The sequence below is a fragment of the Gallinula chloropus genome, assembly GCF_964237585.1.
Source record: "Gallinula chloropus genome assembly, chromosome: Z".
NCBI lineage: Eukaryota > Metazoa > Chordata > Aves > Gruiformes > Rallidae > Gallinula > Gallinula chloropus.
Genome location: NC_140089.1, coordinates 65,975,402 through 65,991,330, shown reverse-complemented (window position 1 = coordinate 65,991,330; position 15,929 = coordinate 65,975,402). Strand labels below are relative to the sequence as shown.

Below are 15,929 nucleotides of genomic sequence, written 5' to 3'. Positions count from 1 at the left end.
GGCTGGAGGATGTCATGTTGGAGCCTGTTTCTGTGGAAGGTGCAGGAGGTTACACAGTTTCATTTGCTGACTTTCCCATTCTGTGGAAATCCCCAGCATGTAATTTGCAGTCTCTGAACTCTTTGCATTGCAGTACAGTTAAATATTTTTTGTTTGGATCCCATTTAATTAAATATAACATGGCTAGAGTTTTAGGGGAGGTCTTAAGTATTCTGGTAGATGATGAATACTGTAACAAAATCCTAGCAGCATTGTTTAAAAAAATGAACTTCTCACATCCTGCTGTCTGGGAGTTTTTTCCACCTTTTTAATGGATGGATGTAGAATCTGACTGCATCCAGTCTGAGTGGTAAGTTATAATTCTGTTTAGTGAAAACACTGAAGTACAGCAGCCCCTTGCCCTGTTGTCATATAAATTAAACATACTGTGAAGTACTTGGCAAGCTAGCTGCTTGTAGAGGAAAATCCAAGTACATGACTTGTTTTCTTGTCTTAGTAAGAAGAGGGGTCTCACAGCTGTGACTTCATATAGCATGGTGCCATGGTATTTTATCTCAGTATTACCAACATACTTTGAAAGTTAAAGTGCAATCTGCTAAATATGTCTGACTTTTTTGGCGCTTGGGGGAGAAAGTTTCCTGTCATCAATCCAAAAGTTGAAATAGTTTTTACAAATCCGAAAAAAAAAGATTTAAGAAAGCATATTTTAATCTGGAGTGTTGGCAGTTTGATTGAGAAAATAAATGCTCAGTGCTTTTTTGGAAAAGTATGTATTTTTAGACCAATTTCCTGAGGAAATGAAGCTTACATGATCATGGTGTCCGTCTGCACATGCTGGTCCTTCCTGAAAAATTGTTGAGTCTGTCATCTCATTTTAGCCAAACTTGAAACTTGAGGTGACATTTTGAAGATGATTGTTTCTTAAAATTGATTTCTAATTAGAGGAAAGAGACCTAAAGTTGTGCTCTTGTTGAGAAGAAAATAGGCAGAACATGACTGGTGTACACTGTCAGTAATCAGCTAGTTACTTTGCACCATAGGTTTGCCATGTCATGCTGAGTAGGAGTATTGTTGAAACCATGGAGAAGGGGGACTGTTATAGCAATGATTGAGTTTAAAGGAAGAAAGGTACATTTCCATAGCAAGGTGAAGTTTCCAGAGTTGCAGTGTACACAGCAAGTTGTGTTGCATTTTTCTGAAGTGAATGGAGTTGCAAAAGGAAGCTGCTTCTTTATCTATGTACTTGGAAGCCTTTCCTTTTAAACTGTAAATAGAAAAATTGATAGAAACAACACAGGTTCTTTATATTGTATTCTGTCTTTAAATGAGGTATTTGAAATTAACGTGCAGGAATTTAATCTTACTCATCACCGAAAAAAAACCCACCAAAAAACTTTCATCTAGCTATGATTTAATGCTCTGTAGAGTAGATTTTAATATATTGGGCAAAAATGTCCCAATAACCTTTGTAAAGGTAGGGATAAGCAGTGTTGTAAAAGCACAATTGATCAGCACTGCTATTTGAAAGTTCTTTGCAATGTAGAGAACTTCTGTGTTGGCAGGAGACAAGTTGCAGTCTAAATTTTTTCTTGATCTTCTGGGGTCTGTAGGTATGTTAATCACATTTAATGCCACTACAGATCTGTTGTGTTTAAAAGAAAATAAATAAATTCTCAGTCCCCCTTCTCTCTCCCATAGTCAAACACTTATGCAGGTGTGTGTATGCTTCTTTCTGTGTGTTTTGCAGTCAGGAACAGTTTGAGAAGCTGTCCATGTAGGTATTTCTGAAGTTGTCTTGGCTTTTAAATGGACCAATTTCTGTTTTGCAGTGCCTGAAAATGACAACGAAGCGGAATCTGTTCGTGCGGCTGGTGTCGTGCCGCTGTCTGCGTGGAGAGGAGGAAACAGTCACTACGCTTGATTATTCTCACTGCAGCCTGGAACAGGTGCCTAAGGAGATTTTTACTTTTGAAAAGACATTGGAAGAACTCTATTTAGATGCTAATCAGATTGAAGAGCTTCCAAAGGTATGTTGGGTAGTTTTCCTTTTAGTAACGTTTATTAACTCTGTTACTCCATCAGCATTGTAGAATCTGATAGTGTCTAGCTTCCCACTTCCGCTTTTAGGCTGTAGTCTGCCAAATATTTTTAAGTAAATGTTGGTCCCAGAAGAAGCAGCCCTGGTAGAAGGAATGTTTATGCATTCCAGCTTGACTAGTTTGCTGCATGAATTGGGATGAAACTGGTTCAGCTGATCCAGCTCGAGAGAAGTACATAGCAGGAGAGGCAGGCTAATTTATTTCTCTGCCAATGTCTGCTCAAACCGACTAACTTTATTCAACAGATTGTGGCGTTATTTCAAATCTCTGATAACACATGAAGATTAGAAGCAGCAAGATTAATGTTTTATTCAAATCTCTGTGCCCACAAAAGATTGCTACAATCCAAAGTATCTATTCACTTGAAGTCCTGCTTCCTTCTTTGGTACATGACTGAAGAGGCTTTTTGAAGTATCTCAGATTATTTAAGTTTAGAAACTAGACAGCTGTAGTGCTGCTTTGATTTCATCTTCATTGTAGAAATTAATATTTGTTGTTTGTCTGAAGACAAACTGTGTGCTGAATTAACACTGTAATAGTGAGAAAAATGAAAATTAGTGCTAGCCAGACTCCTGAGAAGTAAAAAAAAATCATTGCAATAGACTTGTTTCTGTTAGTAGGTCCTGCCTTGGTGGAAGTTAAAACTTCTGGAATTGTTTTGTCACAGTTTTGTACAAATCTTCACTGTCATGCAAGACAACTGTAGAATGCGTTGTTAGATTTTCAGAAGGTTTGCTATAATCACTTCAGGTTTTGCTTTTTTTTACTGGAAAGATATGTGAAATAAAGCAATAAGGAAATAAAACAATTTCAGGATAGTTAAAACTAGGTATTTTGTCATTCCAGTTCAGTTTAGAACTTCCATTATGTTATTTTTGTCTCTTCTTTACTCTAGACTTAGTCACTTCAGGTTTGAGTAGTTTGCTTGTGAAGATTCTGTATCAGCCTTTGAGGACTTTTTCAGATGATTTCAAAGCTTCATTCCTGACTCTCATTCTTTGTTGGGCAAGAATAAAATTGAGTACTTAAGAAACAGAATAAAATACTTAGCCAAAGAAGATGGAAACTCTTTTTGCATTAATTTCATATTTTCCGGATCATAAGATCTAAGCAAACAGCATCCTCCTGAATTCATAATTCTCTAAAAACTTTCGTTTAGAGATGAAGAATCTTAAATGACGAAGAAAGATTGTACTGTGGTGATCAAATGGATAGCATGTTGGTGGTTTAAACAAGAAGAAGCAGTTAGTCTGCTTTGTCTTAATTTTCTGCCATTTGATTTCATTAGTCAGTTCCTATATGAAATTCAATTTTGACACACAAGTAAACTGAGAAGGGGGCCTTGGTATAGTCTAAGATTAAATTAACTATGTGATCAGAATGTCTGCTTGACTTGTTCTTTTTTGCTTTTCTTTGCTGGACTGCAGGGACCTGTAATAGCTTACACTTGCTTCATGTCAATGTGCTTGTACATTATAATAAGTCATTCTTACAGGCTTATTTTTGAGAAGCTAAGCAGGTTTTTTTTCAGCTTTTAAGTAATTTTGGTCATTATTTTTTGCTACCTTTTCAATTTTCAAAAGAAAGAACCCCCACATATAAATTCTGTAAAGGAAACCAGCTGGGAGATTAAGAAACCATAAAGACCTAGTAAAAGTGTTTTCTTGAGTCATTTGACAGAAATTGTAATCTTAAAACTATCCATAGATGATCCATAAGGCAAGGCCATTAACTTTTGAAATTACCCTAGCCGATTTGGAGCTAGACTTTCAAGCTGTGTATGACTTTTTCCTAACTCGGTCTCTTACTTAGTCTCTTAACTCTGAAAAGGGCTTCTAATTAAGCCATCTCATTTGAAGGGTGCAGTACCTATTAGGCTGTCTCCAGCTTTCTGAAGCCTGGTTAAGGTACTCCCACTCTTCCTTTTTCCTCTTTGCCCCAGTAGTGTGTTCTCTCCTTGTTTTGCAATCTGTGGTCCTCTTTGTGTGTGAAACAACACAACTGGTTTTGGGCTGTCATGTCAACCTGATCACTGGTGGCCTGTCAGTGTGTGTGCCTCTTTTTTTTATTTTTTAAATTGCCTCCAGTCTTTTCAGTACTCCAGCATACTTCCAAAATTCAGTATAGCTCCTTGATTTAGTTGACTTGCTGAGCACACAGCATGAGCAAACTGCAGTGGAGAGAAAGGTGATAGAGAAGGATGTTGCTTTACATGAAGTGATGGTTTGTAGTCTCAGTTTCCAAAGTGATCAGGTAGTTGAAATGATTGTCTTGTGTGCTGAATCACATCTGAAGATGCACCCTGTTTGTCCCAAGTGCCACAATGTGCATTTGAGCTGAAAAGCTCAAACTGTAGTTTTAGTTTTCCCTTTCACCTTGCTCCATGGAAGAAATTGGAATTCTGCAGTAAAATAGCCCTTAATTATGACTTCTACTGTTTACTAGCAGTAATGATAATCTACTTAATCACTGAATATGCAAACAAATCATTAAAAAAGAACAACAACAAAAGGAACAATTGCAAAACCAACACCATACAAAGCTTCTCTGCCCACCTCCACACACACACACACACACACACACACACACCCACCCACCCCCTCCCGACCTCTCTTTTGGGATCTTACAATTTTTTGTGCTGCATTTGCTTTTGCCTGACTAATTGGGGAATTTTCTAGTGATTCTAAGAGTCCAGATGATCGTTTTCAGGGATGAGTTTTAAGTATATATTCTTGCTTGAAGTACTGAAATAAAGGAATGGCTCCAGAACACATGAGATCATCCAAGTCCTCCTTCCAGTACTACATCCTAAGTAATTTGTAGCTCTTGAAAGCCTTAATGGTATCGACTAGTTCTAACTAGGTGCACATTTCTGAGGAACTGGAAACATTAGTAGGCAAGTTAAAGTTCATTGGTAGAACATTCCATTTTGCTAATTTATGTCTGCTTTTGTTCTTCTGGGGTGGTATATGCAAATATCACATGAGTGGGACTTACTGAATCGTCTGTGGTTAAAATAATGGTGTCCAAATTGAGAGACCAAGAAATTTTGGTTGAACTAAGCCCATTGCTGTGATGTTGATTGGGATAGATTTATTCTTTTTTTAGTCATAAAACACTTCCTGGGTTTGTATGATCTTTTCTCAGAATTTTAGAAGAACACTAAGTTCAGGTATTTGAGTCATCTTAGCCAAAATTGTTGGGAGGAGGAATATTCATTATACATTGTTCAGAGGAACCTTTCCAACTACTTTCATACAGACGTTTATTTGGTACTACATGTAAGCTTTGAGTATTTTTCTTTGATTACACTAATATCACATGCCCTCTTTTGTTAATTTGTAAAGTTTTTGGGTAAGAATCTCAAGATATGTCGCATACAGAAAGAGATTTGGCTCTGAGCTAATACTTGATACAAATTACACAGTTTTCTATATCCTTAGATTAAAATTTTGCTAGTCTTCATCATAATTTTGTTGGATTTGTGTATGTGAGCTAGGAAGCCTCAAAGGGGAAAAAAATCTGTAAAATATAATGGAATAAAATTGAAACTTTTAGAGAAGATTGATACCTATCAAAAGTCTGTTCCAGAACCATTTGATTTTTAAAAATGTATGAATGATTTTGTTTATCTTATTGTGAAGAAACTGGGGCATTGTATTGCATGTCTATTATTGAAAATACTTTGCAGTGTTTGTAGGACTGTGTGTGACTGCAGGTCATAATTTCTGAGATACTGGAGGGAATTTGCAGGCGGCGTTAAGCATAGCTTCTGCCTTGAGACTGTATACTTTCCTAAGCATTGTAGAGTTAAGTCAGTTTTTAATAAAACTAGTTAAGTAAAATTTTTGTAGTCAAAGTCTCTAGATCATCTGGCCTTCATGCTGTGAGGTCAGAAGTTTAAAGGGATTAAAAACAAAGGCTATGTAGAGGAAACTAAGAGAACGTTGCATTCACTTTTTTTTTTTTTTTGTTTCAATAGCAACTTTTTAACTGTCAGTCTCTGCACAAGCTGAGTTTGCCAGACAATGATCTAACCACATTGCCAGCATCCATTGCAAATCTCATTAATCTCAGGGAACTGGATGTCAGCAAGAATGGTAAGTCACTTCGCTTATTATTTGGGTAGCTAAAAGGCAAAACACCACTGACTATACAAAGATGCTAGTGAAAATATAATTTCTAGAAGGTATACAGGTAGTAAATTTTAAATTACTGCTCTGAATCTCCGTTTCACATAAAAGATGCTTTTTTATGATCTGGTTCTGATATTTAATTGTATCTCTACAATTGATTGGTTTCTTCGTTGAGATTTAGTACTGAAAACTGATATTGGGAAGTATTCTCTCAAAATGTGTATGCATAAGCCACTTTTAGTGGCTTTTTCATGTTTAGCTATACTGAAGAGAGTTTGGACAAAAATTCTGTAAACTTTTGCTGGATTCTATTGTTCTATTTTGTTTCGTCTGAAAATTTTTATCAATTTATTTTAATGAGCTGTCTGAAAGTTGTAGTAGGGCTTTCTGCCTTGCTGTCTTGCTCTGGGGATGGCAACCTCTGTGTGGAGAAGAGTGACTATGGATAATGAGTGGTTCACTTGTGGAACTTGTTAAAAATCTATCATTCTGTGTGAGTCAGCCTTTTATAAATCATGAAATGTTGTCAGCCAAGTATTGTATACATGGGATTTTATTAATAGTGCTGCTTTGGCAAGCTGGCAGATGTGTGCAACTGTTAGGAAATTGACATAACTTACATTGTCATCAGATTTATTTGAGATAAAAAAAAGTTTAATCATGCTAATTGATGAGGATATAATGTTCTTTATCTTACTAACCCACAACGAAATAAGAGGACATCTCCTTGAAATTGTATTTGAAAAGAAAGATTACATAAATACACCAAAGATTTTATCAAATTAGCTAACTAATCATAACTTCATGAAGTTAAGTTCTGCTTTATTAAGAAAATATTCCAGTTCTTGAGGTGGCATTTTTATTTATTGTCCATTGTAACTGTATCTGTTCTTAAAGTGTTACTTTATTATTTCTGCCTAATGAAAGCAGCATTTAGTGTGATAAATTGACCTGATTGTCACTGCTGTGTTCCTGGTACAAGTGGATTAATAGCCTTTCTTAAAGAACACTGGCCTTAAACTTTCATAGTGATACACAACAGAGAAAGAATCATCTTTTTGTCCTAGACTGAGTTGTTGAAAGGATTAACTGTTTCCAACACAAGTTCTCCATGTGGAAGACTTCGGCAGCAAAAGGGCATTTGCATTCTAGTGATGGCACATTCCGTAGCTTATGTACATATATAGGCATCTGGTTGCTTACCAGCTAGAGACTTACTTGTCTGTCCAAAATGGCATAACCTTTAGCTAAGCCTTCAGAGAGCTGCTGAAAGAGCATTTGTTCCTCTGAGGCATATAAAGAATTTAAGGAGGCAATAGCTGAATGATATGCTATCCCACTAAACTGTGAAGCTCTGTTTTCTAGGCATTGGGTTGTTTTTAACACTTTTGAGACAAAACAACAGGACACAACCTTATATAAGCTATTATTATGTGCCTATTCTCAACCTTATCACAGTTTGGATAGCTTCTCTGCCTAGTGTTGCACATCTAAAATAGTCTTCAGGTCACATGCTTGTTTACTTGGGACATCTTGTGTGCCAGTATTCCTGAAAGCTCTGTAAAACATGAAACAACAGACCAGGGGCCCTGTTCAGTGAGGGTATGGAATAGTGCTGTTTATTCTTTAATAAATTTGGTTATTATTTGAAACTTCAGTCTTAAGTCTTTCCCTTTCTGTTTCCCTATCCATTGTTGCAATCACAGAACACTTTTCTCTTGACAACTGCAAGCCTTTTCTCCTCCTTTGAATCTCCTGTCTCGTGGTTAGAATTTACTGCTCAGTTTCCCATTGTCCATGACTGTTCTGATGTGTGTCTCTAATAGAGCCAAACAGGAGGGGTTTTACTAGTTCTCCAAGACTAGTGAAACCAATCAAAATCTCTGGTTCTTCCTTTGTTAGATGTGGAAAGCGTACAGTGTGTAAGCAGAGAAACTTCATGTGAAGCACAGACATGACTGTCCCGTAGTGTATAAAAAAGAAAAAAAAAATTTGGAGAGTAATTGTCAATGCAGGATGATGAGAGAAGCCAGATTCTGAAATAGTGTGGGGGTTTTTCAGATTCCTGTGGTTGTGGCAAGTGAAGGTGATAGTTTCTCTATTTTTCTTGTAGTATTGATAAACAGTGTTTTCCTCTAAAGGAGGTGGAATGCAGATGCTTTTAAATCACATGTGCACTTAGTTTTCTAGGTTGCATTTTAGGAGGATAGCTAGTTAAGATGTGTTTTCAAATGCCAGCATATATGAAGTATGACAGGATTCTTATGTAAGTTGGTTGAGCTGTTTGTGGCATAGGCATAATCTTGACCAAAGACAAGTATTAATTTTTCTAAAGAGCTGGTATAAAGCTTCAGTTTTAAAATGTTACCTCATAAATTTCAGAGTCTGGCTCACAAAGGGAGACTGGTTGCACAGGAGAACAGTCCGCTTTCCAAGTAGAACTACATGTGTGTGTATATAGAAGTGTGTGCATAATAATTCACATTTAGATGAAAGATGAAAATTGAGGAAATTCTTCAAGGTAGTAGATGTGCTATGTAAAAGGCATTAGACCAAGAAAGCAATCTCTATGATGCTAGCTTATGAAAGGTCTTGCCTCTTTAATTTCAGATTTATTTGTGGCTAATTTCATTCATATATATGTATATATATAAAAAATACATAAAATGGTATAGCAGAGATATGGCAGGTATGTAAATGCAGATGTGTAATAAAATTTAGTAATATTTAATCAGAACAAGGGTTCATCTAGTTAGTCTCTGACAATGATCAAAAGCAGAAGCCTGGAGAAAATTTAGTCAAGTACAGAAAGCCAGGAGACCTGCACCAGTGTCCAGCACCTTCTGTTGCTCGGTCTTCTTGAGCCAGACGGGCATGGGGGTTATTTCATAGTCTTCATTTGACTCCGTTGTTGTCAGTATATCTATTCTCTGTGTGAAGTAATGTATGTTTCAAGGCATGTGCTGAGTTATGGAGTACAGGCCCTTAAGAGTCGTGTTCTGGAGCACACAGAAGTCTTTGCCAAAGTGTTTGGTTTAGCATGTATTACTTAGAGCTGCTGAAGAGGTCATGGCACAAAGGTAGCCTGAAAGGCCAAACTGCTGTTATATATGCAACAAGCATGGAATAGAGTTAAAACTAACTCTACCTTTAGTCTTGACAATAGTGAATAAATTATGTATTTCTTTTTTGGTAGTCAGTACATCAGTTCTCCTTTTATGGCATGTTCTATTTATTAAGCTAAAGGATTTTTTTATTCTCTATGACCAATTTATTTATGTACCAACAGTTGTACAGAAGAAAGAAACAAATCATCCGCACCATCTCTTTTCACCCCTAAATCTTACAGTTTATTAAACTTTAGGGACACTTAAGGACATTTCCTTGTGCCTCTAGGATGCTGTTCTTAACCTGCACACAGGACAATGTGGAAGACTGTCAAGGAAATATTTTTACCCCTTCTTCAAAGAAGGGGTTAAACATTCATGTACTGGGTATGATTGGACAGAAGAGTTAATTTTGCAGGTTACAAGCAATTTGAAGGTCTGAAGCATAGGATGAAGTTACTGCCAGGCAAATCAGACTTTCCTGGAAGCCTGTTGCTTGAAATTGCTTGTTCCTGTTGAATTTGCATAGGAGGAAACAGTGACATGGTCTATTTTTCCCTGCTTGCAGGTGGTGAAATAAAAAGATTGCTGTTTTAAGTTCTATATTATTCACGCCTTTGAAGGATTAACTAGCAAGATTAGAAAATAAATAGCAAGACCAAAGGTAGTGTAGTGTTTTGGAAATGAGGGGATCTTCAGTAGTCCCTTCGATATTAAAGGATGGTTCTCTTTCACTTTTTCCTGTTACAGAAATTTAAATGTGCCAGTTTGTCTGTATTGGAAAAATATACAAACTAAGCCCCAGGAAATATACACACACACACCCCCTGCCTCCAGGCATATCTACCTATAAAATTATTTCAAGTAATTTTTAAGAATCTTGCTAACAGATGCACATTTAGATCAAGTATGTTTTCTTCAGTATTTTAAATCATCTGTTCACTTGGCAAATTAGCTTTTAGTACACTGTGTGCCAGAATTTGGGGCAGTTGTAAAACGAGAATTGAGGAGAGTACTTAATCTTATGTTGACCATCTGGTACATTTAGGAATGTGGTTTTTCAAGGAATTGAGAATTATTCATAACTAATAGGCAGACAGATCCAAGTTTTATTTTCTGCAGGAAGAGGTAAGAGAGTACAAAAATAACTTGCTATAAATTTGCTATTTACTTGTATTGAGGGGGTTGGGGGTAGAGTAAGAGGGCAGGCAGGAGCAGGAATATTATATCATCCATGATAGTGAAATAAGAGATAATTGATCTGCTGACTCCTGAGTCTGTAGCTTTACTGTAATGCATGATCGTAGAGAGGTCATATCATAGGATGTGGCTCTGTGTGTAGAGAGGATGTGAACAGAATAGAACTCTGATGCAGTTAAGGTCTTGAATGTGGAATTTGAGTGTACATATTGGAAGCTCTGAAATAAGTTTAATGCAAGTATTTTTCTGGACTCAAATTTTTGTAACACAGAAAAGGCATTGTGGAAGTAATTATGGGTTTTTTTTAGATGTGCATTTGTAAAGAGATGTGCTTTTCGTGGCAGTTGTGTATCAACCAAAAGTGGCTGGGTAAGCAACACTGAATTTACATCCAGTGGGTAGGGAATGAAGGGAAAAAAGCATGAACAAAGCTGCCTGCAACCTTCCTCATATTCCCTTCCCTCTGTTCCACGTTTTGCAATTTTACCCTGCCCTGGCATGTTTAGATTTATGTAAATTGGTGTCTCAGCTATGTCTTCAAGAAGGAGTGTTATTGGCTACCTTTCCCCCTCCCCCCCCAAAGAAGAGGCATTTTGGAACCTGTCTTGCTACTCACACTCCTCCACCTTTACATTGTATACGGAATGTGGCTGGAGCAGGCCTAGAGGTAACTTAAACTGAAAGTTGAAGTTCTTCCAAATTGTTTGTGGATGAATGCTTGGAACACTCTTCCGGGCTTCCTGAAGCATCCTATCTGTCCTGGTACCTGTGTAGAAAAGGAGTACCAAACCCACAGCCTCCCCCCCCCCCCACTAAACTATTATCTCATCTTGTTTTCTCTGCCTGCATCAGCTCTGATAATTTAGCAGTGCAAGTTGGAGAAACTGATGAGGAGACATTATCCATTTAGAGAGATCGGGAGGGTGATACGCAGTATAAAATAGGATTCATTACTGTCTGAACCACACAGAATTGGCATGAGTTTTTAGCTTTCAGATGAAAAACTTAAAATTTTGAATTTCACAAGTCTCAAAACTTGTTTGCATTTTAATGCTGCTGCCTCTTCTTTTGCTTCTGCAAAAGATGTTTTTGTCTTAATTGTGAATAAATACTGTATTGCTGTATATAGTAAAGTACTAACCTCATTAACAAAATGAGTACCAAATGTATTGCCAATACTGTACAATACAATTGTAGATGTAATTTCATTGCAGTAGTTATCACAACCAGTAAGACTACATTTTTGTTTAAAACTCATTTGAAAAGCTTGAAAATGTCCCCATGGAAGTATTTCCTAGGGTATTTTCTCTTTTTTTAAAATGAAAACAGTTTTACTTGTTTCTGTCAGATTTGTAGCTCAACTTGCATTTTTGCATTAATCATCACATGGACTTGGGCAAATGTAACCTATTTTTCTGTATGAAAAACCTCCAAATAGTCCTCCAAATCAAGATTCAACTTCCATTTTTCATTTTGTAAACTTAAGAAATAAGCCCCAAGTGCAGTCACAGCTTATAACCCTGTAAGTGACCATCATTAAAGGCAGGACAGATGGGAAGGGGAAACTTTAAAACTTACAGTCTGAGGAGAATTAAAGGAGAGGTGAATCTGCTTACTAAGCTATAAGTAGATACTTGTCAAGCAAAGTCACTTTAAAGAAAAATCAGGAAATTCAGTGGAGTTTGGTTTGGTGGGTTGTTTTTTTCAGATCTTTAGATTAGTGATTTCCTTGACAAAAGCAAAGGTTTTTCTAGGAAGGGAATATTCCTGGGTAAACAAAGTGGAGAGAGAATGAAACACTATATAAATGCTTTTAAAAATGTGTTTTATTAAATATGTAACAAGTTTAACTATGATAGGTTTGCTCTATGACAAACTTTTTTTAAAAATTTTATTTCTTGCATAATATAAGGATTTTTCCACAGATCTTCAAGCTTACACATTTTTGTCTTTACAAAGCGACAGACAGAAAGCCACAGCTTCTGTAATCCTCATATGCAAGGAGTGCCAGGTTACAAGGAATTTTTCAATTCTGACACTCTGTGAGAGAAGCAGCCAGTGTAACCTAAAGGAGTTTTTCAGAAGCTTTGGGATATCTGTTTGCAGAACTTGATGAAAGTATAGTTGTAATTTGATTGACTTTATATTTTTAGGATAGGTTTTCACTGAACAAGCCAAAGACTCTTAAGCTGCTTGGCAATGCAAAGTGTACTGAGTACCACCTTGTGCAGAGCTGTGTGAAGGCCATCCTTGCACTGAGCTGCGACTCCAGTGCTGAGCAGAAAAGTATTGGCTGCTGTCCTGCAACCTGGTCTGGCATCTCCTGGCTGACCCAAAAGCAGCTGTGACACGGGATCCTCTTAAGAATTTTGTAATGAGGAATGAGCAGTCAAAAGGAGGAATAGATGAATCAGCATAGTGCGATGAATTGATGGGGCTCTAACACGCTGCCTGCTATGAATAATGAAAAACGCTGCTTTTAATTCAGAAGGTTTGCAGAAATCCCAAATTAAAGCAAATTATATAAATATATAAGAATACAGACCATGGATGATGCTTTATTTTAAGCTTTCAGCTTAAACTGTTAAGTTTTTGCAAACAAATTTTACAAGATCTTTGGGAAAGTTGTGATATGTATTCTTGAACTCTGAAAATATTTTTATTGCCATTTTTGATCCATGTTGTCTGGAAGGACAGTTACAACAGAGGCCCTTGAGTGGAAGAACAAACAAAAGCTGCACTTTTTATGGTAGAGCTCCTTTCAGGCAGGTTGCTTGCTTGCCCAGAAGTTGAGACCAGATTGAATAGATTAGCTGAGCGAATAATGTGTGCAGTTGGGGTTGCTTCCATATTCATGCAAACTGTTCTGTATGTTTGCCTCCCTGCCCTCTGTTCTTGTAAAGGTGAAGAATGGGATGAATTCGCAGCAGGATGTAGTTTAATTTATTTTGCAGCAAGATTTTTTTTTTCTTCCATTCCCCACAAACCAAGAGATCTGGCTGTAAACTCTTTCCTTTGCAGACACTATCCATATGGTTTCCATGGGTCTCGTATTTGTTACTGATTTTCTTTCCCCAGGCATTTTAGGAATTAAATTTTTCTTTTAAGCCTGTTTAAAATATTTCAGTGTGAGAAGAGGTGGAACTTGATTTGGAGGCAGTGATGCTGCTTTAATAGCAATAATGGTTTCAATAGCTGAACTCTGGGTATACTAGTTTTAGCATTGGTTTGTGAAGAAAAATATGTCTACAGAAGTGTATGAACAGCAGAGTAAGCCCCCCATCTGCAGCAGAGCTGAAGCAGTAGTATAGGGGTGTCAGCTCTAGGTTCCACTGCACTAGAGGATACTGCCAGCGGTGGATGTGACGTGCAATTTTCTGTAAATCCAAAACTGACTTATTTCTGAGTGGAAAAAGTCTTATCTGTTGAAGAGAAAAAGTTACCCAGTTTTCTCTCCTGCTCTGCAAATTGTGCTGACCCTGGTGATGGGAAAGGATTATGCTATGTAGGGGAGGAGATGACTTTAACTCCAGATGGTGAGTGGGACCCCAATTATGCATACAATTGCTGAAATCTAGTCTAAGCAAAGGTAGGGTTATTTGTACACATTTGTTCTGATAAGCTGTGCCAAAGCAATCATTGCTCTCTGGGGAGTTAGGCATCAGGCGAAATTCTGTCTGATCCAGAACAGAGGTTGATTACTTTCAGATTTGTGGCCATTGACCAGAAATCCCCATATGACCCTTTTGGTGTGCCCTTTGGGCATATGTTGCAGCTGGTCTGCGATCCTAATTAAATACCACTTTTTAGGTTAGGCTGGATAGCGGGTGAGTTTTTTGCCAAGTAGTTCTGAGTGATGAGTGTTTTCTGCTTTTGGCTTGGTCCAGACAAGAAATTTAAATGCCTCTTCCTTACCTTACTGCCAGATTTTTCCCTAACAGTCTTATAGTTGTTGGTTCCCTGCCCTTGCTTTTGTTTATTTGTGGTGGGTTGAATTTTTTTTATAGTGTTGCTTTTAGTAGAAAGTTTAAAAGCACTTGAAATTTGGGAAAACAGAGAGAAAAGAACGGACAAGTAAATGCTAAAATCTAGTGCATAAATCTCACTTCTGTGCCAAATTAGACTACAAAAAGAACTTTGGTCTCAATTCAGTTTGGTTCTCGTGATCAGAATTAAAGATTACCAGCAAATCACCTCTTCTTCTGTTGTGATCTGCAAATGGTCATAGTCTGCAAGTGTGATGGTTGGGATTTGGTGGGTTGGGGTGTTTTTGTGTGTATGTATGTGTTGGGTTGTTTGAGTTTTTTTTAAAAACAGCAAGCGTGATATTTAAATTGGCTGCATCACTGAATTGGGCGGGAGGGGGAGGGAAGTTTGATGGTTGGTTATATAAAGTAGGAAACAACAGGATGAAGAACTTCTCTGTATGATTCTTTCCAAGGAAAGTGGGATAGACAGTAACAGACTAGATAACCTTCAAATAATCTGTTGCACTGTCTTCCTCATCTGCAATCCTTGAGTATCAATGTACAAAGGAAGCAGTAAAACACCCCACAGAAAAAACAGAAGGGATTTAGAAAGGAATGTGGGTCTCCGTTTTCAATGCTTCCTTGATCAGATGTTCATAGAGGGTGGAGGTGGCTGTCAAATGGATGGATTAGCACAGTTACGAAAGGAGTGTGGAAAGATGGGGCCATGGAGCCCCTTGAGATTGCTGATTTTCCTTAATAGGGAGAAGGTTCAAAACTCCAAGGATACATGAAAAACAGACAAAGAAGGAACAGATCCTTTTATAAAGTTCTCTTTAGAGCCCTTTGTCCTTCTCTTACCTTGTTTTTCCAGTGTCTCTCTGCCTTCTTACCTGCTTTTTGTATTTGCTTTCTTGGTGGGAGAACTGAAAGAATACCAGTCCAACAATAACTCCGTGTACTAGCATGCAAGAGGAATATAGCTGGGGAAGACTGTCTGAATGCTGCTGTTTAGCCAGTTAGTAAAAGCAGCTTCCCATCACATTGTAAGGAGGAGCCTTAGGTGTATTTCATGCTGTGATTCCCGGTTTACTGCTCTCCTGAATAATGGCTGCCATTTATCCATTCTGAACTGCTAAGTTAGTAAAGATTATGTGTACCATAGCAATCCTGTCTCTAAGCAGCAAAATTAAATTTATAGGCTCCTTCATTGTTAGATTTTTTGTATCAGTTTGAATTTATGTTGTCGATTTGTTGTTAAAACCGTTGCTGCCTCTTGCCCAAGGCATAGTCAAACAAGAGACTACTGTAGAGTCTACTGATTATGTACAAAAGCATGCTGATTTAATATGTCTGTATTTGGATAGCTAATATTTTATTTGGCTCTAAGTTTACAGTGACATTCTCCTCTCTAGCAGA

The 15,929-nt window shown here is 37.4% G+C and overlaps 1 protein-coding gene across 1 annotated transcript in view; it reads left to right on the top strand.

Annotated features, from left to right (window-relative positions):
* The first annotated feature begins 1,829 nt into the window (after positions 1-1,829).
* Positions 1,830-15,929, top strand: part of ERBIN (erbb2 interacting protein) — a 63,680-nt gene continuing 49,580 nt past the window's right edge. The window contains exons 1-2 of the mRNA XM_084278044.1: positions 1,830-2,027; positions 6,082-6,199. Of these exons, the coding sequence (XP_084134170.1) occupies positions 1,839-2,027; positions 6,082-6,199 (307 nt within the window). The 5' untranslated portion in view covers positions 1,830-1,838. The remainder of the gene's footprint in view (positions 2,028-6,081; positions 6,200-15,929) is intronic.